The sequence below is a fragment of the Onychostoma macrolepis genome, chromosome 13, assembly GCF_012432095.1.
Source record: "Onychostoma macrolepis isolate SWU-2019 chromosome 13, ASM1243209v1, whole genome shotgun sequence".
NCBI classification, from domain to species: domain Eukaryota; kingdom Metazoa; phylum Chordata; class Actinopteri; order Cypriniformes; family Cyprinidae; genus Onychostoma; species Onychostoma macrolepis.
The window spans coordinates 25,922,641-25,945,458 of record NC_081167.1 but is presented as its reverse complement, the minus strand read 5'-3'; the positions used below and the strand labels follow the sequence as shown (position 1 = coordinate 25,945,458).

The following is a 22,818-nucleotide window of genomic DNA, read 5'->3' as shown; positions in this document are numbered from 1 at the left end:
ATCAGATTATTTAAAAAATAAAATAAAATCTAAATCAAATTCTCAATGCATTTAATTAATTCATAAACAACATTCACCTCAAATATTATATTATTTAATCAGTTTTAGTTCACTACACAAACTGAAGGATTTCATTTTTGTATTTGCATTTTTACCACCATTTTTAAAATAATAAATGTAACACTTTTGTCAGATTTATGCTTAAACACGAATAACAATTTGCTTGCTTGAAAAGGATGAAATCATAATTCAAGATAGTTAATTAATAATTCATTCAATATCTAATTTATGATAATGATAATAGTAACATAAACATCTAATATTTTATCTGGGAGAAAAAGACAAAATGAGAAAAGAAATATTAGGAATATAACTATAAAAAGACATTTTCATGGTTTATATTTTGCATTTTTTCATCCAAAAGTTGGGAGTAGGCACTGCCCCCTCAGAGAAAACATCCTTGGTTCATTGTGATATGTGACAGATGTACAGTAGTCAAATAGTGGACAGGTGCGAGCCATTCTGGAATGAGAATAGAGATGAGCTTTAGTTCTGGAATGTGCTGATTTACCTCAGAGAACATGCTCAGCAGATAAAAACAAGGAATGAGAGGATGAATGAATGTATGAATGAAAACATACAGAAAGGGACCCCCAAAATGCGGCATTTTCACAATGTTGGTTCCGCTTTAAATGCAGGTTGGACAGTAGAAATTCATTCATATTTTTGTCATTCATCATTACAGAGGGTTATTTTGATTTCATATTCATCAGGGCTATGAGAATGAGTGGAGAGCTTTTTGCTCGGAACCTAAATGACTTATTGGTGTATAAAGTGCAACAGCAAAGGCAAAAAATTGTTTTAGTTTGCATTTTTGTGTTTGTATGTCAAATGAAGAGATATGATGATTAGACATGGTTTTCATTGCCTCACAAAGATAAACAAACAGAAGCAGAGAAGAAGTAATGCAAAGGCAAACCTTTGCGCTTGTGATGTTGGTTAATGTTCATCCAAATGATGCTTGAGATCTGAGTGTTCAGCCAGATCCTTGACAGTTGTTGATCTTTGCTGAGGACGGATGTAAGACGTGCTCTCAAACAAACACTGCACTCTTTAATTTACAGTTCTGCTCATGATGGCCACACAAAGAGGGAGATAAAAGATTGGCATCGAAATAATCCCTGTGGAAGATTCTGTTTTTCCTGGGTGTGGCTGTGTCCTTCAATCCAGATAGAAGTAATTATTGTAAAACATTATTACATTTTAAAATAACTGTTTAAATGTAATTTATTCCTGTTATAGGAAAACTACATTTTCAGCATCACTACTCCAGTCTTTAGTCTCACATAATCCTTGAGAAATAATTCTAATATGCTGATTTCCCGCTCAAGAAAATTTTTGAAAAACAGTTTGCTTTACTTAATATTTTTTTGTGGAAACCGTGATGTGGGGTTAATAAAAAAAGTGAATACTTCTGAAAGTAAATTAATACTAAGTCAATTTTATTCAGCGAGGAAGTATTAATTTGATCAAATGTGACAATAAATACATTAATAATGTTGCAAAAATTTCGGTAACACTTTATTTTAAGGTCTCTTAACTAGTTGCTAATTAGCATGCATATTAATAGAATATTAGCCATTTATTAGTAGTAATTAATTACATATTAATGCGTTATTCTACATGACCTTATTCTACATCCCTAATCCTACCCAATACCTAAACTGAACAACTACCTTACTAACTATTAATAAGCAGCAAATTAGGAATTTAATTTAAGTCATAGTTAATAGTTAATAAGTGTTCCCTATTCTAAAGTGTTACCAAAATTTCTGTTTCATCAAAGAATCCTAAAAAGTATCATGATTTCTAAATATTAAGCAGCAAAAACTTCTTCAACATTGAAAATAAAAAAAACAGTAATTGAGCACCAATAAAAATTTATAATTGATTTTCTGTAAATGGTTGAATCTGTGGCTGAAGTAATTGCTGCTGAAAATTCAGCTTTGTATCACAGGAAGAAATTACATTTTTAAACATAATAAAGCAAAAAAACTATTCTATAAATTCTAATAATATTTCACAATATTACTGTTTTTACTCTATTTTTGGTCAAATAAATGCAGCTTTGTGACCGTAAGAGACTTCTTTCAAAAGTGATAATTTTCTAAACTTGGGATATGTATGTATTTTGTTGTCTGTTGCTTTGAGGATATCCAATTTGAGTTAGTTTTGGGATGTGACTCATAATTATGTCTGGACGACATTGCAGAACAAGAGTTGCCAGTATATGTTTAGCCATAATGAGGGTCTGAGAATGATATCATTTCAGACAGACTGATGAGATTGGCCAAAATGACTCAGATCTCTGGCAGTTAATGTGTAACTGTAGCCCCTTAAATCAAAAACACACCGGCTGTGGGTGATTTCCTTTGACTGTCATGAGCGACCGTCTTGTATGTAACATTGAAGTGCCCTCGGAGGTTCCAGCTCTAACACATCCCTGCAGAACTATCGCTCGAAGTCTAAAATGTTCTCACGAACCGCGAATGACGCAAATGCTTCAGGTGCCAGCTCTTAATGGAAGTCTTTTATGTTTTCACTTTTTCTCAAGTCTTTCATTTGTACCTTAACCTGTAATTAATGTTTTTACACACTCATCTCGGCTGCTGAGAGTTAGTGCACGCATACAGTCATTGAAAAGGGACGCTTTTCGGAGGCTGTAAATGTTAGGCAGGTATTGCGTGCCTTGTTGTAAGAAAAATAAACAACCCTCACAGTGTTTTTACATGAAAGCCTTCAGGTGTCAGTCTGAAACCGGCAATCCCAGTAAACAGTTAATTAGCCTGCTTCACATGTGCACAGATCCTGCGGATGTTTTGCATGTAAACACTTTATGAATGCATATCCATTACTGACTGCCTCAGTGACCTATAAGTTTGTACATTCACTACCAAATTTGTGCCTGGCCTCCAAATAAAATTACCTTCTGTCTCTTGTGTAGGGAAAACGCATGTTGTTATGTTTTGCCCGAGCTGCCTGAGAGGTATCTTTTAGGTTGAAGATACTGTAAAGCATTTAAAAATCCACTTTGCTCCTGTAATGTGCGTGCATTTGGGTTTGTTTTTATGCCTTGAATTAAACGAATAGTTTAGCCAAAGCGAAATTTACTGAAAAGTTACTCACGCTCAGGCCGTCCAAGATGTAGATGAGTTTGTTTCTTCATCTGAACAGATTTGGAGAGATTTAGCATTACATCACTTGCTCACCAATTGATCCTCTGCAGTGAATGGGTGCCGTCAGAATGAGAGTAAAAACAATAATCCACACGACTCCAGTCCATCAATCAATGCCGTTTCTGGCCAAAATGTGAGTCCATAATAACGCTTCCTCCTGTTGTCCTCTCACATCAAAATCTACAACATTGTTTATTTAGAACTGTTCTGGACTGGTTTTGTTTGTAAACGGTGCTTAATCTGTGCATATCTCTCTCCTGATTCAGACAAGACAAAAAACAATATTATGGTGGGTTTGTTTCTTAGAAACACAGCTTTTTGCTTCACTAGATGTTAATTGATTGACATGAGTCATGTGGATTATTGCGATGTTTTTATCAGCTGTTTGGACTCTCATTCTGATGGCACCCATTCACTGCAGAGGATCCATTGGTTAGCAAGTGATGTAATGCTGAAGTTTTCCAAATTTGTTCCGATGATTTGTTCCTTGTTGTCAAGCACTGACATTCCTGTTAAACACATCAAAAGCTTTTTGGTCTGTCACGTTTCAGTCTCATAAGAAGCCAATTTCATCATAACAACAGATAAAGGCCCGCTGTCTTCTCTGCTGTGTGCTACAGGTATATAACGGCACTGACGGATTCTGAGGAGGAGGAAAGTGACGATGACCGAAAGCCACTGCAGGAACCAGTGGATGAGCTCACGGCCCTGCTGCAGAAAGCAGACCTAATTCACAGTTGTAACGGGGCAGAGAAAGCACAAGGCCTGAATGCTCTGGTGGAGAGGAAAGCAGAGGTATGCATACAGCTCAAAAGTTTGGGGTCAGAATAATTTCTTTTAATGTTTTTGAAAGAAATGAAGACCATAGTTCAATTACATTGATTAAAAGTGACATTTATAATGTTACAAGTGATCAAATAAATCCTTTCTATTCATCAAATAATCCTAAAAAATGTTTAGAACAACTGTTTTAAAGATTGATAATAAGAATGAGCAGCAAATTAAGAATTTCCTGAGTGAAAACTCAAATAAAACAGTTCTTTTAAATCAGAATAATGCTTCACAATATAACTATATTTTAATCAAATAAGTACAGTCTTGGTGAGCACAGAGACTTCTTTCAAAAACATTTTAAAATCTTTCTTACCCCGAATTTCAGTGTATGATGGCTTCTGGTTTATTAGTAGAATGTTTTATTAACACGCATCATGTGTGTGCTTACAGTTTGATCAGAAGTGCCAGTACCTTTGGCGGTTGTCCAGAGCCTATGCAGATGCACATGATTTTGCTGTAGACCTTGCAGAGAAGAAGAGCTGCGCTGAGAATGGTAATCACAGCTTTTATGATTACAGGTTGACATTTATTTATGCATTGCAGCCATTTGTGCCAGAATTGAATAATTTGACATAGTGGTTAAAATTTAGTGCTTGCTTTCGACTACCATGAAATAGCATTGAATTATCATTATTTGGCAGATTTTCTCCACAAATATCGATTCATCATAGGAAGTGTGATTTATTAAAATAATTAATTAATTGCCATATAATTCAATTGAAATAAGATCAATTTGTTTATAGCCTAATTATTTTATAACCATCTTGACTTATTCATGAAAACATAACTACCACTAATTGTGAAGAAGACAAGTGTTGTCTGTCTTTAGGTTATGAAACCCGTGTGCCCTGTGTTTTGCTCTTAATCCGTCTGCACTCTCCATTGTCTTTCTGTTCTGTTTTTTTCTCTCCCTGCCGATTAAATGTAACACAATAGCAGCTTGGTCCATGTGTGAATGGAGGGACAGGATCAACTAGTTCAGTTTCCGATCTTTTTCTTTTTTTTAACTCTAGTGCCTTTATAATTGCTGTTCTTCTGTCACTTCTCTGTATGAAGGCTTTAGTATCAAAGTCTGGAAGCAGGCCAATTATCACTTCTGTTTAAATCTTTAGAGGAAGTCTCATTAGTCCAGCTGTAAACTGGTGTATGATCATCTTCTGCAAAATAAACCTTTCAATTTTTCTTTGATTTAGGTGTGAAAACACATTGGATGCTGCTGGTCTGTCACGTCTTGCTTATTTTGTTTGCATTTTTTTTATTTTAGGAAAAAAAGTTGGTGAAGAGGCAATTTCCATCAATCCACAGTGTGCTGAAGGTCATCAGTGGTGAGTTCATGTTAATATTAAATCAATGTTTTGTTCTTTTGACTCAAGGTTTAATGAACCTGTTTAAACTGACTATACAAGCTAATTTACAGCCTTTCACGAACCTGTTACTGACACCTTTTGGCATAGCTTAGACTTTACTGGATGTTGTGTGACTTCAACATCCTCGAGTTGGTTTCAAGAGGTTTTACATTATTAGATTAGATTCAACTTTATTGTCATTACACAAGTACAGGTACAGGGCAACGAAATGCAGTTTAGGTCTAACCAGAAGTGCAATAGCAGCAAGTGCAGGATATACAATGGTTGAATAAGTGCAGGACAAGGATATGTACTGAATATATGTATAAATATATATATAGAAATATGGTTATTACTATAAACAGAATTTACAGGTGAATATGTATAGTGAATAAATATACAGATGGCTATTACTATAAACAGAATTTACAGGTGATATGTACTATCAATATAATATATATACAGATGGCTATTACTATAAACAAGGTGTAAAAGTGCAGTGGAAGTGATTGCATATTACAATTAGACGTACGGTGCAAAATGCTAATGTAAACATTGATAATGTAAATAACAGTCGGCAGTGCAAATGAGCATAATCCAATTTAGGTATGCTAGTACAAGATACAAAAGTAAACAGTTGTTACTGTAATAAAAATTTACATTCAGTAGTGCAAATAAGGCAGATGTGAGGTAGGAGAGAAGAGTTAACAATATATGAGGAAGTGGATCAACGGGGGTTAGAGTTCAGTAAAGAGACAGCTCTGGGGAAGAAACTGTTCTTTAGTCTGCTGGTCCTGGTCCGGAGGCACCTGAAACGCCTGCCGGAGGGCAGGAGAGAAAACAGTCTGTGGGCTGGGTGAGAGGAGTCCTTAAGGATGCTGCGAGCTCGATGCAGACAGCGTTTCCTCTGGATGTGTTCGATGGCAGGTAGTGGAGTCCCTGTGATGCGCTGGGCAGTTTTCACCACCCGCTGCAGTGCCTTGCGCTCCGCAACAGAGCAGCTCCCATACCATACTGTGACACAGTTGGTCAGGATGCTTTCTATTGCGCAGCGATAGAAGTTCACCAGGATAGCCGAGGAGAGCTGATTCTTCCTCAGTGTCCTCAGAAAGAAGAGGCGCTGGTGAGCCTTCTTGACCAGGCTGGAGGTGTTGGTTTTCCACAACATGTCCGCCGAGATGTGGATCCCCAGGAACTTGAAACTGGAGACACGCTCAACAGCCATTCCATTGATGTGGATGGTGTCGTGTGTGCCTCTTGACTCCTTCCTGAAGTCCACGATGAGCTCCTTCGTTTTGGTGGTGTTGAGGAGCAGGTTATTTTCAGTGCACCATGTGGCCAGGTGCTGGATCTCCTCCCTATAGGCAGTCTCATCGTTGTTACTGATGAGGCCAATCACCGTGGTGTCGTCTGCAAACTTGACGATGGAATTAGATCCATACACAGGCTTGCAGTCGGAGGTGAAGAGGGAGTAGAGAAACGGGCTTAGCACACAGCCCTGTGGTACACCAGTGTTAAGTGTGATGGATGTGGAGCAGGTGAATCCTGATCGAACATTCTGGGGTCTGTTGGTCAGGAAGTCCAAAATCCAGTTGCACATTGAGGTATTGATGCCCAGGTCTCCAAGTTTGGCTATTAACTTGGTTGGGATGACAGTGTTGAATGCTGAGCTGAAGTCAACAAACAGCATACGTGCATAAGTGTTCTTATTGTCCAGGTGAGTGAGCACAGAGTGCAGTGCCATGGAAATTAAAAAATTATTCGAGAGCATTTTCAGAAATCTGGCCCTCATAAGTAGAGAAACACATTTGCATCCTTGTTTGTAGCACCTGGGCTCTGGTGTGTCTGTGGGTCTCTGAATGTATATGTGGGTGTGCGTGTGTGTGGGTGTCCTGCACCGGAGGTGTTTTTCAGGCTTGCCATCTCCTCTGGATATGCTCACTCATCTTACAAAACCGTCTTGATAGCATCACCACACCCCAGGAATGTAAACACATGCAAAGACAGCCCCAAGCTAACATATAAATGCGCGCACACACACACCCACCTACTTATTTGCTTGCAATTTCTGTGTTTTTGTTGCGGTTTTGGTGTATATACACTAGTGTTCAAAGGTTTGGGGTCAGAAAGGTTTTATTTTATTTTATTTTAATTATTATAAATTTTTTTATTTTAAAATTTTATTCACCAAGAATGCATTATTGATAAAAAAGAGGCAGTAAAGACATTTACACTGTTAGAAAAAAAGTTATATTTTAAATAAATGTTGTTCATTTGAATTTTCTGTTCAACAAATCCAGAAAAATATATCAAAATATTAAACGGCTGTTTTCAGCATTGATAATAATCATGTATAATAATAATAATAATAATAATTTCTTGAGCACCAAATTAACATATTAAAATAATGGATCATGTGACACTGAAGACTGGAGTAATGATGCTGAAAATTCAGTTTTACCATCACAGGAATACATTTTAAAATGTATTTAAAATTGGGTAACACTACCCAATACATTACCTTAGTTAATACATTACCTAATGTTAACAAATGACACCTTATTGTAAAGTGTTACCTAAAATTGTTTTAAATTGTAAAAATATTTAATTGTAAAAATCACTCTCTTTACTGTATTCATCAATTCATTCATACTGCATTCATTTATTCATCATACTCATCAATGGTGAGCATAAGAGGCTTCTTTAAAAACATGAAAAAAAAACTTTCTGACCCCCAACCTTTTAATGGTAGAGTATTTTAAAGGCATATTTTGTCATTGCATTTAGTGGACTGACTGACATGATGATATTTGTAGATGCTTTTGTGCCTGCCCATCTGATACTGTTGATATAGTTTTGATAATAAGAATGAGCAGCATGAAACAGACATTTTCTCACATTGAAAGACACATGATGACTTGTCTGTTTTGGGCTTCATTTATTGCATGATGAAACGTATCACTTATCGCATTTTAAAAGATTCATATCATCAGAAGTCATATCCTGCCTAATCCAAGCGCAGGGCAAGCTGCCTGCTATTTTTCTTTAAGTTGAAAGGAGTTGACTGCACGATCAGTTTTGGCTCCCTTTAATTTCATACTTTGTGAGTTGTAATGGTTTGACTCTTTTGATTGCAGTTAATCAATTAAATATTGTAATATGAAGGGTTAATATGTTTAGTGAACAAGTCATATATTGTAATATGCATTCTATTATGTTTACGGTGTAACAGTGCATATTACAGTACTTGTGAGCTGTGCAGAGTATGCTTGCATTTGTTTTGGTACAGGGTGTCTTAATTGAAGGTATGTTCACTGATCTCTGTGTCTGTATTTTGCCTGTGTAAATCCCTCTGCAATGCTTTCCATTCCCTCACAGACGCCAGGATTATTACACGGAGTACAGAGGGTCGTTATGACCTACACACACACACACACACACACACACACACACACACACACATCTCAGTTACTGCTGCTCTTATCTGTGATGTGTCCTTGGCATTATGGTTTTCATTAAGGATCTGGCCTTCAACTCTTTTGAATTCTGTCCTGTCCTCAGTGCAGCAGCTCTGCTTAATGATGCAGTATGTGAAGGATATATTATAAGATACAGTTTTTTGACCATATTCTTGTCATGAGCAGAGCCAGTTCCATTGTACGTAAAACTGTTCTTGCATGTTTTGACATTTAAACATTTGGTAATTTAATTACAAATGGATTTACAAAACTGTTCAAAAATTTTGCGGTCGTATGGGATGACATTTTTAATGCTTTTAAAGTCTTTGTTCGTCAATATTGGGAAATATTATTGCAATTAAAAATGGATTCTATTTTAATATATTTAAAATGTTGTTTATTCCTGCCTAAGGTTTTTGTAGAAACGGTGATACCTTTTTTCAGGATTCTTTGATAAATACAAAGTTCAAAAGAACAGCATTTATTTGAAATTTTTGTAACATTCTAAATGTCCTTACTGTCAGTTTTAATCAGTTTCAAGTCTTTGATGATTACAAATTAAATTGTAAAAAAATAAATAAATAAATGACCCTAAATGTTTGAACAGTAGTGTATGAATGATTTACACAGAAATTCAATTTTATATTAGGGATTAGAAACAACAATTAACCCTGTAAGTACTAAATATGGATGCATTACTCAGCAGACATAAATCATTTCTCAAATGGTGACTCTTGTTGAGGAGAGGTGTGCTATTGCCTTTCTAAGCTTTAAAGGGGTCATATGACATTGCTAAAAAGAACATTATTTTGTGTACTTGGTGTAATGCAATGTATTTATGCGGTTTAAGGTTCAAAAAACACATTATTTTCCACATACTGTACATTATTGTTGCACTGTACATATTGTACATTATCGTTCTGAGAAGCGAGGCGTGCTCTGATTGGCCAGTTATCCAGTGTGTTGTGATTGGCCAAATACCTCAAGCGTGAGACGGAAATGTTACGCCCCTTACCGTATTGTGATGCCGTGTTCCTGCATGACGACACAAAAACAATAAAACCTATTATAAACGAGGCATTTGTTGCAGCCAGTGGGGACATAATTACTGATTATAATGACTTATACTGTCTTTTTACGCGTCGCGTTGCATCGTGCCGTGTATACATTACCATGTCAACAAGCGCTACTTTACACTGCTCAGAACTCGCGTTTGAATAGTCAGTGGCAAATTCTTTAAATAAGAAAACGGCCTTTGAGCATAGCTGGTAGGCTACTCCCAGGTTCAGGAAATAGTCCTCCGTAAAATGCGCTGCACACACTCAAATATTTGGGTTGAACTGTTCTGGAACAGTGTTGTAAATACAACTTAACCACTGATTTCTAGTTGTGTCCTCTTTTGGAAGACCAAACAAAGTAGTTTCGCTTTCACAACGAAACGCAGCCAGTCTCCAGAACATGGCGCCGGCAGCAACAATATTACAGGGAGAATAAAAATCACGCCCTCTTTCTTTGCGTATACATTTGGGCGGTGTTTTGCAAATCTCCCTACACCGTGACGTAGACATGTGGGGGCGTGTTTGAATGAGCTGTTTTAGGAAGGCGTGGTCGAATCTTAACTTTTATAAAGAATATCTCTTTGCTTTTGAGACTTTAGTCTTTGCAACTTCAGGGAGCTTATCTATGCATGAACAGCTTGTAACACTCCAAAGAGAAAGGAAAACTTGAAATCGCATCATATGACCCCTTTAAGATGTTTGAATTTCTGGATGATATATAGGGCGAAAAGGTCTTACTTTAACAGTGATTAAATATGACTCTGGTCTGTCATTCAAAGTAAAACTTTGTAATGCATTACAAAAAAATCATGAATCTGAGCTCTTAGAACAGTAATATAATACCTCTCCTAAACTGCATCATTTGCATTCTCATGGAAACTTAGAAACTGCATAGCAATGCCCTGGCAACTACAAAATACTTCAGCTTGACTTTTGCACCAGCCAGATTTTCTTCAGTAAATGTTACTGTACTTTTTGCAGTTGGTAACTCTTTTCTGAATGAACTTGTATTAGAAAGTCTTGATACATTGTCCATCTTTAACTCTTCTTTTGCCGTGTAATTTGTTCAGTTGTTGGGGCTTGATGTTTATTTAGCCAGATTCCCTGAGCTGAAGGTTTCTGTCAGTATCTCATGGTTTAAGCTGGTCATTTATCCTTCCATTCTGCAACATAGCTGGTTTTCCTTGCAAACAGAGCAGCAGTTTGACCTTGAATGGCAATGGCAGCTCTTGTCATTGAGACTTTATTAAATGCTCAGCCCAAGGTGATGAGAGAGAACTTTCTGTTCTAAGCCGAGAGGTGAAAGGAATCTGTTCTTTCTGTCGATCAGTTTGACTCTTAGACCTCTTTGTTTGTGGCCAGTTGCTCAGGGGATTTCTCTGCCCATGAGGAAAATACTGATTAAACTTACATAATCTTCTGGCAGCCACGAGTCTTAGTGTTTCTTTCTGTGTGGTTTGTGTTTGTGTATGCATAAGTGTGTATGAGTCTATATAATATTTCAACTCACCGAAAGGACTCTAAGCAACCGTCATAAACAACCCTTGGCCAAACCACACTTTTTCTTGTACAGCCTTCTCTCCCTTTTCTAGTGTCATTTTCATTCTGTTTTTGCTCTCTTTCTCTTTCTCCCACACACACACATTTCAAGATAGAGTAAACTTTACAGAAGTTTCACTCCAGAACACTGGAAACTGCCTGAAGCTCACAAAACCTCCCTGACCTGTTCTGAGCATGAAGAATTACACTAATAGAGTAACAAACATCTGCTTGTTTTCTTTAACACTCTTGAATTTCATGACCGGTGAACTCCGATGAACTCGACATCATCTGCTTTAAATCGTCTTTAGAATTGCTTTCCCGCAGAAAATATCAGTGCGTGCAGGGCAGCAAATGAACTAATTTGTAGGTAAGACTAGGATTTAGACTTTGGTTCTGCGTGAATGAGATGCTGCATCAAAGCCACCTTATACATGGCTGTTGTCATTGTTTGAAGCGAGCATGCAGTTTGTTTTTTGGAAACTGTGCTCAGAAGTCAACACAGTGAGACAATCTTTGAACTTTATTGGAGGTTATCGATGGTTATTAAGAAAACCAGTCACAAATTAATATGCAAATAAATGCTAGGAAGAATGTGTTTGAGAGTGCATATGCAAATATTAATTTTACATTTTTCATTTAGTTATTTGGAACATCTCAAGGAATTTGATGCACATTTTAATGTGCTCTACGGTTACAAAATGTTATGGGTTGGTAAGATTTCTAATCTTATGCTCACCAAGGCTGCATTTATTTGATCTAAAATACTGTAAAAACATAAATATTTTGAAGTTTTCTATTGTAATATATTTTAAAATGTAATTTATTCCTGTGATGCAAAGTGGCATTTTCAGCAGTCGTTACGTCAGTCTTCAGCGTCACATGATCCTTCAGAAATTATTCTAATATGCTGAACCTAATATTCTAAGATGCAGAAACAAATGATCAATATTAAACAGATGTGCTAGATAATATTTGGTCATATTGTTGTCAGTATTCATCAGCTTTCTGAGTAATATTAAAGATAGATATTAGAGAAGTGGAGCAAATTAATGCTGTGCATGTAATTTTTAAAAATCTAAAAAATTGAACTAAATTTGTTGAAGGAAATTCTGGAGAAGTATAAAATAAATGTCAATACATTGCTGCCTTACAAGCTGCCTTGCTGGTATATTTCCACCGGTATTGCTTTGATACAATATTTTTGTTCGCAAAGTATCCACAAATGGTAAACAGTTTTTATTATTGGGGATGTTTACCCATAATGCACTTGTGGAGGGAAACCCCAGATTCCTGGCGTGAGGAGATGTTGTCAGGTGTGTGACGTGCTTATTCAGCCAGCAGAACTTCTGCCACTGGCTTCCATCGCTTTGCTGTGGTTAAATGTTCAGGCCTCCGGGCATTGCCAGAACATGACAGCAATGAATAAAAACACTTCACAAACCAATCTGTGGAAGGAGGGGGGAAGGAATTAGCCCCGGGAACATTGAGCAACCTTCTCCCCACCTGTACTGTCTCTGCCAGCAGTTGTTATTAGTAATCACTTCTGGTATGTCTTCATGTTGCTTCAGTTCAAATTTATTTGCAATTCATCATATGAGCTATTTTTGGTGATCTTCAACTTTATGTCCATGCACTGCCATTTTTAATAACTAATCAGGATCATGTTGTCAGTTTTGGCTGTTTTCACTTTGTTAGTTCTGTTCCAAAACCAGTCTGTTGTCTACATAGGCAGCATTCTAACTGAAATGGAACCTTATAAGTGACAGGCAGCAACAAATTGCAATCGAATAGTTTCAGACTTTGATGCCAGCATGTTGCAAAGCTAAAATCATGATACTATAACATATTTGTCAGTATTGAATGAAATATATCTTTATAATCCTCTGTAATGTTGGTTCACTTAGCGTATTGCAATGCATTCTGGGAGTGTTCTGTTCGTTAAGGAGATATTTGATGTGAATTCGATCAAAATTAGGTATCAGCATAATGTCGCTGCCTTCATGTCAAGAGCATGACAATGATTACTTTAATGTGCTGTCTATGTAGGCAGCACACTTGGTTTTGGAACAGGGCTTTTGGCATTTGTCGTCTCCGTACCCAAAGATCTCATCACAGACTTTGATCTTCTGTTGTGGTTGGTCATCCTATTTTTGGTGTAGAGAGTTTAATATAACTGCCCAACTCTGCACCATTGAGTCACAGAAGCCAGACAGAGAAATTGCCAAAACTTGCCCAAGTGTTTGTTTGCTTTGGGAGAAAGTCCATGAAATGTGACCCTGGACCACAAAACCAGTCATAAGTGTCAATTTTTTGAAATTGAGATTTATACATCATCTGAAAGCTAAATAAATAAGCTTTCCATTGATGTGTGGATTGTTAGGATCTGACAATATTTGGCTGAGATAGAACTATTTGAAAACCTGGAATCTGAGGGTGCATAAAAATCAAAATACTGAGAAAATTGCCTTTAAAGCTGTCCAAATGAAGTTCTTAGCAATGCATATTACTAATCAAAAATTAAGTTTTAATATATTTACGGTAGGAAATTTCCAAAATATCTACATGGAACATGATCTTTACTTAATATCCTAATGATTTTTGGCATAAAAGAAAAATGGATAATTTTGACCCATACAATGTATTTTTGGCTATTGCTACAAATATACTCCAGCGACTTAAGACTGGTTTTGTGGTCCATGGTCACAAATGTGTTCCTACACTGTCTGTCCTGCAGCGATGCCAAGCTCAAAGAGCCAGCTCCTCGATAAGGTGATGCAATGCTCATGCTCAGTCTTCCTCTATAAAAAAAAAAAGCAGAGAACCTGCTGTTATTCAGTTCATAGTCAGACTTTTGACAAACAGCATAAAGTCTCTTAGTCCACATTTCAGCTTTTTATGTCCACCTTGACTGGAACAGACTTTGAGCAACACATAATGTGAGTTTATTACATTTTACATGCTGTTTAGCAGAAACTGTAAAATTTCTATAATAATCTATAGTTCTTATTTGGATGAAATAATTTGTGGTCACACCAACAACTTAGAAAACAAAGCGGAGTATGCTGTTCAGTTTGTGCAAATCTAGTTTAATGGTCGACAAAATCCCAATAAAAGTTTTCCATTGGCTTCTGCATTATTGCAGAAAATAAGTGACCATAAAAAGTTAATGATTCTACATTTTTGATAATGATACTCTTCGCAAATGAACATGACTTTGATGAATTTGGCCTAAATATAATTGCTAGAAGTAAAAAGCTAAATGCAGGCTATAAACGAACTACATCAGGGTCACTTCAATGCCACCACCACAAAACCTCCAACAACTCTTTTAGATATTTATTTAAAAAGCATTTTCCCTGAAAGTATGAGTTAGAATAGTTTGCAACAGCTCGATTATGAACACAGTGAGTCTATAATTTTACCTTTTTGCTGTGATGCAATTAATGTCCACAACAAGTCCCATTTAGCCATTTTTCAATACAAGTTAAAGCTTTAAAAATGTCACAAGTGGGTATTGCTAATGTATGTTGTAGAATAAACTGAGAAAATATCTTGAGCTTGTGTTCGCCACAAACCTTATTTCGTTTCTGGGTTTTGGCTTATGAAAATATGTCATCCCTGCAGCACTCTTTTGGTTTAGCCTTGTAAATGCAATTTGGTTTTCTGATTCCAAAAAAACTCTTTTCTTACTCATAAAAGTTGCACAAAGTCAGCCAATCAGATTAGATCTGGCTAGATTGAGAAGTTCAGATGGTCAGTGAGCAGACTGTGGGTGGTCCGTGGACGTGCCAACTGCAGCGGAGACTATTCAGTACAGCCCAATCTTAACTTCATCTACCAATCAATTAATTAAAATGCATGAGAGAAGTTATGTTAAAATTGATGCTCTTGCAATCTCTTCCTAGATGCATTTAATTTTCCTTTATTTTTGCAGTCTAAACGGCCAGTAAAAGAGCTTCATTCCCACAGTGCACACACACACACACACACACACACACACCAGTGTGACAGTGTGAGTACAGTAAGTCTGTCCATAGAGGTACGTCTATGCTGGTGTTGAGTTTCTCTCTGGTAAGCTAAAGGTCGAAAGCTTTTGGCTACAGAGTCTGTCCCCCAATCGCTCTCAGACAAACGGAGCCCCTCTCACCTCCTGTGACAGTCATTTGACCTCTTCACCTCTTTATCGTGCACATAAAAGGTGTTTGTGCCCGGCTCCATTGTCTGACTGTGAGTACCAGCAGAATTTACTTGCTATGCTGGAAAAGCTTTGATCCTCTCTGAACCGGCCCCTCAAAACACTACAACACTACACACGCACATCTGTCCCTTCACTTACAGTCACGATTCTTCCTTTTCTTTCTTTCAAGTATAATCACTACACAGCTTTAAGTAGCAACATGATAAAAGACAGCAATCTTTATAAAATAGCCTTGTTAAATGTGTTAATATTAATCACCAGAATAATTCCTTTGCGGTTTAGTTCATTAGTTTAAACGTTTGTGGTTTAGCTAGCAATCTGGCACAGGTGTGCGTTAATTAGCAATTTACAGTGGTTTCGAATGGGGTTTATTCAGACAGTAGAGTCAGATTCTGTAATGAGAAATTACTTGTAACTCTTATTAGATAAAATATTTATTGTTTGAAGAACTGATGTTAATTAAGGGGAGACACTGCAGGCAAAAACACTGTTTTTTCATGCACCTGCAGCTTTTTCATGGATGTTGCCATGGGTCCTTCACATTCGGTTTTCACCCACTGTGTTTGTTTTTTTCTCTGCAGTCTACACAAATTATATAAGCTCTTACAATTAATGGAATATAGCATAGCTTTTATTCATATATTACTAATTACTGTTTTCTTTTCTCTCTCTGTTTTTGTCTATCTCTGCATAGGTATGCTATACTCTGTGGGCTCCTGTCAGAATATGAATCTATTCAGAATAAAATAAAAAATGGTTATCTTTTTAAGGTGAGTGTGCGTATTTGTTCTTTACACACTGTTCACGTTTCTCATGTTTTGATTGGATGTCAAATGTGTAGACAAATATAGGTTAATTGCTAGGTTTTTTTTCTGTATAGATTCAGTCCAGGCTGTTTATAGCTTAAATACAGACAGCAAAATATTTGAGCAGTTCAGATGGACTGTTTATAGCTAGGCTCATGTCAACATAGGAAGTAGTTACTTCCAGTTACTTCCGCTTTTAATTACTTCCAGATGCTCCCAGTTACAAATTTGACCCTTGATTATTTACACATTAATTCCCATGCTTCATGTAGAGTAGAGTTTAAGGGCAGTAAATGATATGGTGATCTCAGCATTTCAAAGGTCATTTCAGTTGATTTCAGTGGTTGTACGTGTTGATGGGAGCATAGCATCAGCTTCTGTGAGAGTTAGTGTTCATAATCTTATCTGAGACGAGAGGAAATGGAATGAGGGTACCACACGCACACACACGTATTTCATAAGAGCAGATCAGTCTCTGCATTTTATCTTAGCTGTCAGCTAGATTTCCAAACACCACACACCTGCAGAACCCTGGCAGGTGAGCTAGCAGAGAGAAAGAGAGAGAGAGAGAGAGGAGCTAAATGACAGATGCGTATGGTGGGTTTTTCTATGTTCGTGCGAGACAGTTCAGGAGAAATATTTGCGGTATCTCAGCTGTAGAGATCAGCAAAAAAGACAAGTCGTGCCACATAGAAAGAATCTTCTCACTCTCTTCCTTTTTCTTCTCTCTGTCTCAAGGATCATCTGGATAAGGCAATTGAGTTGAAACCTGAAGATCCTCTGTCGTATTACTTGCTGGGCCGCTGGTGTTATGCTGTGAGTGACAGAGCGTTTGGTATAGTGTGGTTGGGATATTCACTACATTGTGTTAGTTAAAGCCTGAGTCAGGGTTCCCACGCTAATAAAAAGCCCGGAAATATCAGAGAAAAATATTTTTTTCTTTATTTCAAAGTCTGAAACCTCATGAAATAATCATTTTAATGAATAAAAATTTCTACAGTGCGTGCATAATTATTAGGCACGTTGATATTCTGATCATATTTTTTTTTCAAGCACATTTTACCAATTCAAACCACACAATCATAAGTCAAGAAAAAAATGAAATATTATTACAATTTAAAATAGCTGCTTTGTATTTCAGTATATATTTGTATAAATGTAATTAATTGATACAGCTGTATTTTCAGCATCATTAACTCCAGTCTTCAGTGTCACATGATCCTTCAGAATTCATTCTGATATGCTGATTTGCAGAATGTTGAAGGTTGAGCTTACTATTTTTGTGGAAATTGTTTTTGTGTGTTTTCATGATTCTTTGAATAGTTTATAGTTCAAATAATAGCATTATTTAAAATTTTGTAACATAATAAATGTATTTATTGCTTTTTTCATCAATTTAATGTATCTCTGCTGAATAAAAGTACTGATTTCTTTTTTTTTTTTTTTTTAAAGAATTCTTACTGACCCTGAACTTTTGAACAATAGCATACATACTGTATTTTTACAAAAACAATACAGTTTGGGGCTTGGCAAATTCCTTGGTCAAAATGTGCAAAGACTGCTCTAATCTGACTAGAAATATGACTAAAACATATTTTTTTATTTCGCTAATTTATTGCAAAATTAATTTTCTCATGCAATTTAGCTTTTCAAGCAAATTGACTTGTTTTCAATGAATATATCTTGAGTTAGGTGTTTCTTAATGTTTTAAATTATAAATTTCTTTCATTCATTCATTCATTTAGTCCATAGGCCCATCTGTAAGTGGAGATCTTATTCTTTTTTAATTTGTATATAAATAAACATGTTGTGTGCAGGTGTCACAATGTACGTGGATAGAGAGGAAAATCGCTGCTACTCTGTTTGGAGAGCCACCCAGTGCCACAGTCCAGGATGCCCTGCAGAACTTCCTCAAGGTGGGACGTGTCTCTGATCCTTGGAGCACACTGGTGATTAACGGTGTAAAGAGCCTCTTTATTTAGAGGCCAAATAGTTCAATGTATATATGCATGACATCAAATTTTATGTTATTAATATTTTGGTAGCTGATATGAGCTCACGGAAATAAGGAAAAAAATGTTTTAATTTCATTTTAGCTGTATACTCAATAACAGATTTTGCATATAAACATAAAAATAGCTATTTAAGATGAAAGTTTTATAGCAAATTTGACCTTATTTTTATTTGGCCTATTTGTTAAATTTCCACCAATTTGTCAATTTGAGGTAGACAGATTTTTTTTTATGTCTTGCCTCTGCAGTTCCAACAACCAATCCAGTTTCTGGATTTTCCCGCCACAGACTGAGCAGAGATTCTTTTAGTACAGTATGTGCTGTAGAGGGATTTGTCTTAGAGGTCCTAGTTTAAATAACAAACCCTGTTCATTTCTGAAAGAGGTTGACCTGTGTTCCTACATTCAGCATTTTCCATAAGTTGCTCTCTCTTCTGATGTTCTCCTGTCCTTTGTATCTCACCCATCACTTCTTATTTAAGGGGTCTGTGCTTAGACTTGTTGCACCCTGCCAAGACAACACAACATTCTGGAGAGTTATACAACAGCACGACTGATTAAAAGAAAGAAATAGGGAGTTGCTCTTGGCCATTAATCATAAATAGTCTAATTTTGTGCAAAAAAACAGAAATATACCAACAGCTTATGACCACATAACATATTGTCTCTTCATCCACACACTGAGTGATGCACCTTCATACAGAATCCAGCTTTACATGCTACATGACCAAAAGTATGTGGAAACCCCCTTCACAGTAATGTTCCAGCTACACCTATTAGTACAATGGGTGCATTAAATCAAGCATCAATACAGCCATGATCTTCTTAGGCTTTTTTAGTTGAATGTAACTTACATGGTACTGCATTATAAATTACAAAATGAGGTTCGTGCAGGAATGTCATCTAGTGGATGACATTTAGAAATTAATGCTTTTATTCAGCAATGTTGCATTAAATTGGTCAAAGACATTGCAAAATTCAAATAAATCAATAAAAAAAATCCAATAAATGCTGTTCTTTTGAACTTTCTATTCATCATAGTATACTGTTTAACATTGATGAATAAAATGCATTTCATTTTTAATATATTAAAAGAAAAGTGGTTAATTTAAATTTGACTGTTTTTAGTGTATTTTAAGCAAATAAATCCAGCTTTAGTGAGTATAAAAGACTTCTTTAAAAAAATTAACCCTTTTTCCCAAAACATCTTACCAACCAAACTTCTGAATGGTAGTATATGTGTATGATTTTTGGCTGCATACTTTTGTAATTTCTCAAATCTAACCACCAAATGTGCTGTCATAAATAATAGAGTTATTCCAAACAAATTTAGCTCTTGGTTTTTGTTTGCAATGGCAGGATTTTGTTGATTTTAAGAAAATGTGTTTTAATATTTTTTTTCTTTCACCCAGATCAAATATTAGATGTACAATTTAAAATACAAGTATTTATTTATTTATTTTTGCTATGGTGGGTAAGATGTTAAAACTAAAAGACTTTTAAAAAAGACTTTAAAACCCTCATCCAATAATCAGAAACAGCTGAAAAATGCTGTAAATATCATTAAAAATCTATTTTCAAAAGGTGTAGGAATCCTGTAGTTTACTTTGTCGAAAACATAACCTCATATATGTGGCTACTGCAGTGTTTATATTTTATGCGATTGTGTAAGTCTCATAAATGTCAACAGTGTTATTTATTGCTCTGATTATAGAGTGGAGGTTTACTGCCTGCAATGGTAATTGTTTAATATCTCATTTAACACGCGAAGTGTTTGAAAATGTACCCTAGACGTTTGCCTGCCAGCAGTGCAGTCCTTCTTTCAAGAGAGATGTGTTTTTCATGATCTCATTTAATTAACTACACCTGAGATGCAAAAAATCTGTTACATAAACAGTCCGTGTTTAGACATCAACACTCTGTAGTCAATAAATAATTTCAGTTTGACTGTGAATGACAGATTGCATTTGCTATGTTTGATTCTACAGGCAGAAGAGATCAGTCCCAAGTATTCAAAATTCAACTATGTGTTTTTAGCCAAGGTAATGACTTCAGGTCTTGACTATTTTATTAATGAACTGAATATTGATTAATAATGACATTGGGAATTTTGTTGGCTCTGTTCCAAACCTAGTGAGCTGCCTTGCTGACAACCGCCTACATAGACAGCTACCTTCCAAAGCAGCATCCTAACCATATGAAATTATCTGATATTTCAGATAAATGCCCTTTTGTTTTTTTTTTGTTTTTGTTTTTTATATAAATGTTCTATTCATCAAAGGATCCTGAAAAATGTATCATGGTTTTCACAAAAAATATTAAACTGCAAATACTTTTGTCAACATTGAAAATAAAATGATATGTTTCCCCAGTTATTTTAAATTGTAATAATATTTCACAGTATTTAAGATTTTTCTGTATTTTTGATCAAATAAATTCAGTCTTAACGGAATTAAGTATATTAACAAATATTAATAATTAAGTGTTACCTGCTATGTACAACCCGAATTCCGGAAATGTTGGGAAGTTTTTTTTAAATTTGAATAAAATGAAAACTAAAAGACTTTCAAATCAATATTTTCAAGTCAATATTTTATTCACAGTAGAACATAGAGAACATGACAAATGTTTAAATGGAGAAATTTTACACTTTTATCCACTAAATGAGCTTATTTCAAATTTGATGCATGTTGCCGGTCTCAAAAAAGTTGGCACGGGGGCAACAAAGGGCTGAAAAAGCAAGAAATTTTTTAAAGATTTAGCTGGGAGAACATCTAGCAACTAATTAAGTTAATTGACATCAGGTTTGTAACATGATTAGCTATAAAAGGGATGTCTTAGAGAGGCAGAGTCTCTCAGAAGTAAAGATGGGCGGAGGCTCTCCAATCTGTGAAGGAGTGCGTAAAAAGATTGTGGAATACTTTAAAAACAATGTTCCTCAACGTCAAATTGCAAAGGCTTTGCAAATCTCATCATCTACAGTGCATAACATCATAAAAAGATTCAGAGAAACTGGAGAAATCTCTGTGCGTATGGGACAAGGCCGAAGACCTTTGTTGGATGCCCGTGGTCTTCGGGCCCTTAGACGACACTGGCATTCTGTGAAAATTCTGTCATTGACATTACTAAATGGGCCCAGGAATACTTCCATAAATCACTGTCGGTAAACACAATTTGCCGTGTCATCTGCAAATGCCAACTGAAGCTCTATCATGCAAAAAGGTAGCCATATGTGAACATGGTCCAGAAGCGCTGTCGTGTTCTGAACTCCAGAAACTCATAACCTCGATGTCCAGACGTCTTCAAACTGTTTTGAAAAGAAGAGGAGATGCTACACCATGTTAAACATGCCCCCGTCCCAACTATTTTGAGACCTGTAGCAGGCATCAAATTTGAAATGAGCTCATTTTGTGCATAAACTTGTAAAATTTCTCAGTTTAAACATTTATTATGTTATCTATGTTCTATTGTGAATAAAATATTGGCTCATGTGATTTGAAAGTCTTTTAGTTTTCACTTTATTCAAATTTAAAAAATGTCCCAACATTTCTGGAAATGTTGTGTGTCCACATTCAAGTTTACAGAAGTTGGATCATAAATTTTGCTGTATTTTTGCAGGCACGCTCAGATAATGTTTGCTAAATACTATTTTTATCTCCTTATTTTAATCTCACTGCAGTTAAAAAAAATTTGGGGTCAGTAATTATTTTATTTATTTACTTACTGGAAATAATTTTTTTTCAGCAAGGATGCATTAAGGGCACATTTCAACTTTTATTCATCAAAGAATCTTGTAAAAGCTTGTGAAAATGTATCATGGTTCCCACAAAGCGCACAGCTGTTTTAGAGATTAAAAAACAATTTAAAATATATTCAAATAGAGAGCAGTTATTTTAAATTGTAGTAATATTTCAAATGATCACTGTTTTTACTGTATTTTTATCAAATAAATGTAGCATTGGTGAGATTAATAGACTTCTTTCAAAAAACGTTGAGAAATCTTAACTTTTGAATGGTAGTACTGTATATAATTGACATTTCTCTAATGTCTTCCACGAACTTCAGTGAATGCATTTTAGATAATCTTACATAAGTATGCAACACACTTATACTGTCTACATGGGCAGTGCACTAGATTTTGAAACTGAGCCAGTAAAGCCTTTAAGGTACATTAAGAACATTGTAATGGGTTACTGTAACTGTGCCTATATCACTTTTCTCTTGTCAGTGTTACAAAGACATGGGTCAGAGGAGTCAAGTCCAACAGATGTGTGACGCTGCCTCTGCAATGAACATTCAGACTAAAGAGGTGATTTCTTGTTCTGATAA

The 22,818-nt window shown here is 35.8% G+C and overlaps 1 protein-coding gene across 2 annotated transcripts in view; it reads left to right on the top strand.

Moving 5' to 3' along the window:
* Window positions 1–22,818, top strand: part of LOC131551982 (regulator of microtubule dynamics protein 2) — a 30,821-nt gene that overhangs the window by 6,024 nt on the left and 1,979 nt on the right. For both annotated transcript variants that reach the window (XM_058795282.1, XM_058795283.1), the window contains 8 exons: window positions 3,857–4,031; window positions 4,461–4,563; window positions 5,335–5,395; window positions 16,367–16,442; window positions 17,217–17,294; window positions 18,296–18,394; window positions 20,478–20,531; window positions 22,718–22,798. In XM_058795282.1, the coding sequence (XP_058651265.1) occupies window positions 3,857–4,031; window positions 4,461–4,563; window positions 5,335–5,395; window positions 16,367–16,442; window positions 17,217–17,294; window positions 18,296–18,394; window positions 20,478–20,531; window positions 22,718–22,798 (727 nt within the window). The remainder of the gene's footprint in view (window positions 1–3,856; window positions 4,032–4,460; window positions 4,564–5,334; window positions 5,396–16,366; window positions 16,443–17,216; window positions 17,295–18,295; window positions 18,395–20,477; window positions 20,532–22,717; window positions 22,799–22,818) is intronic.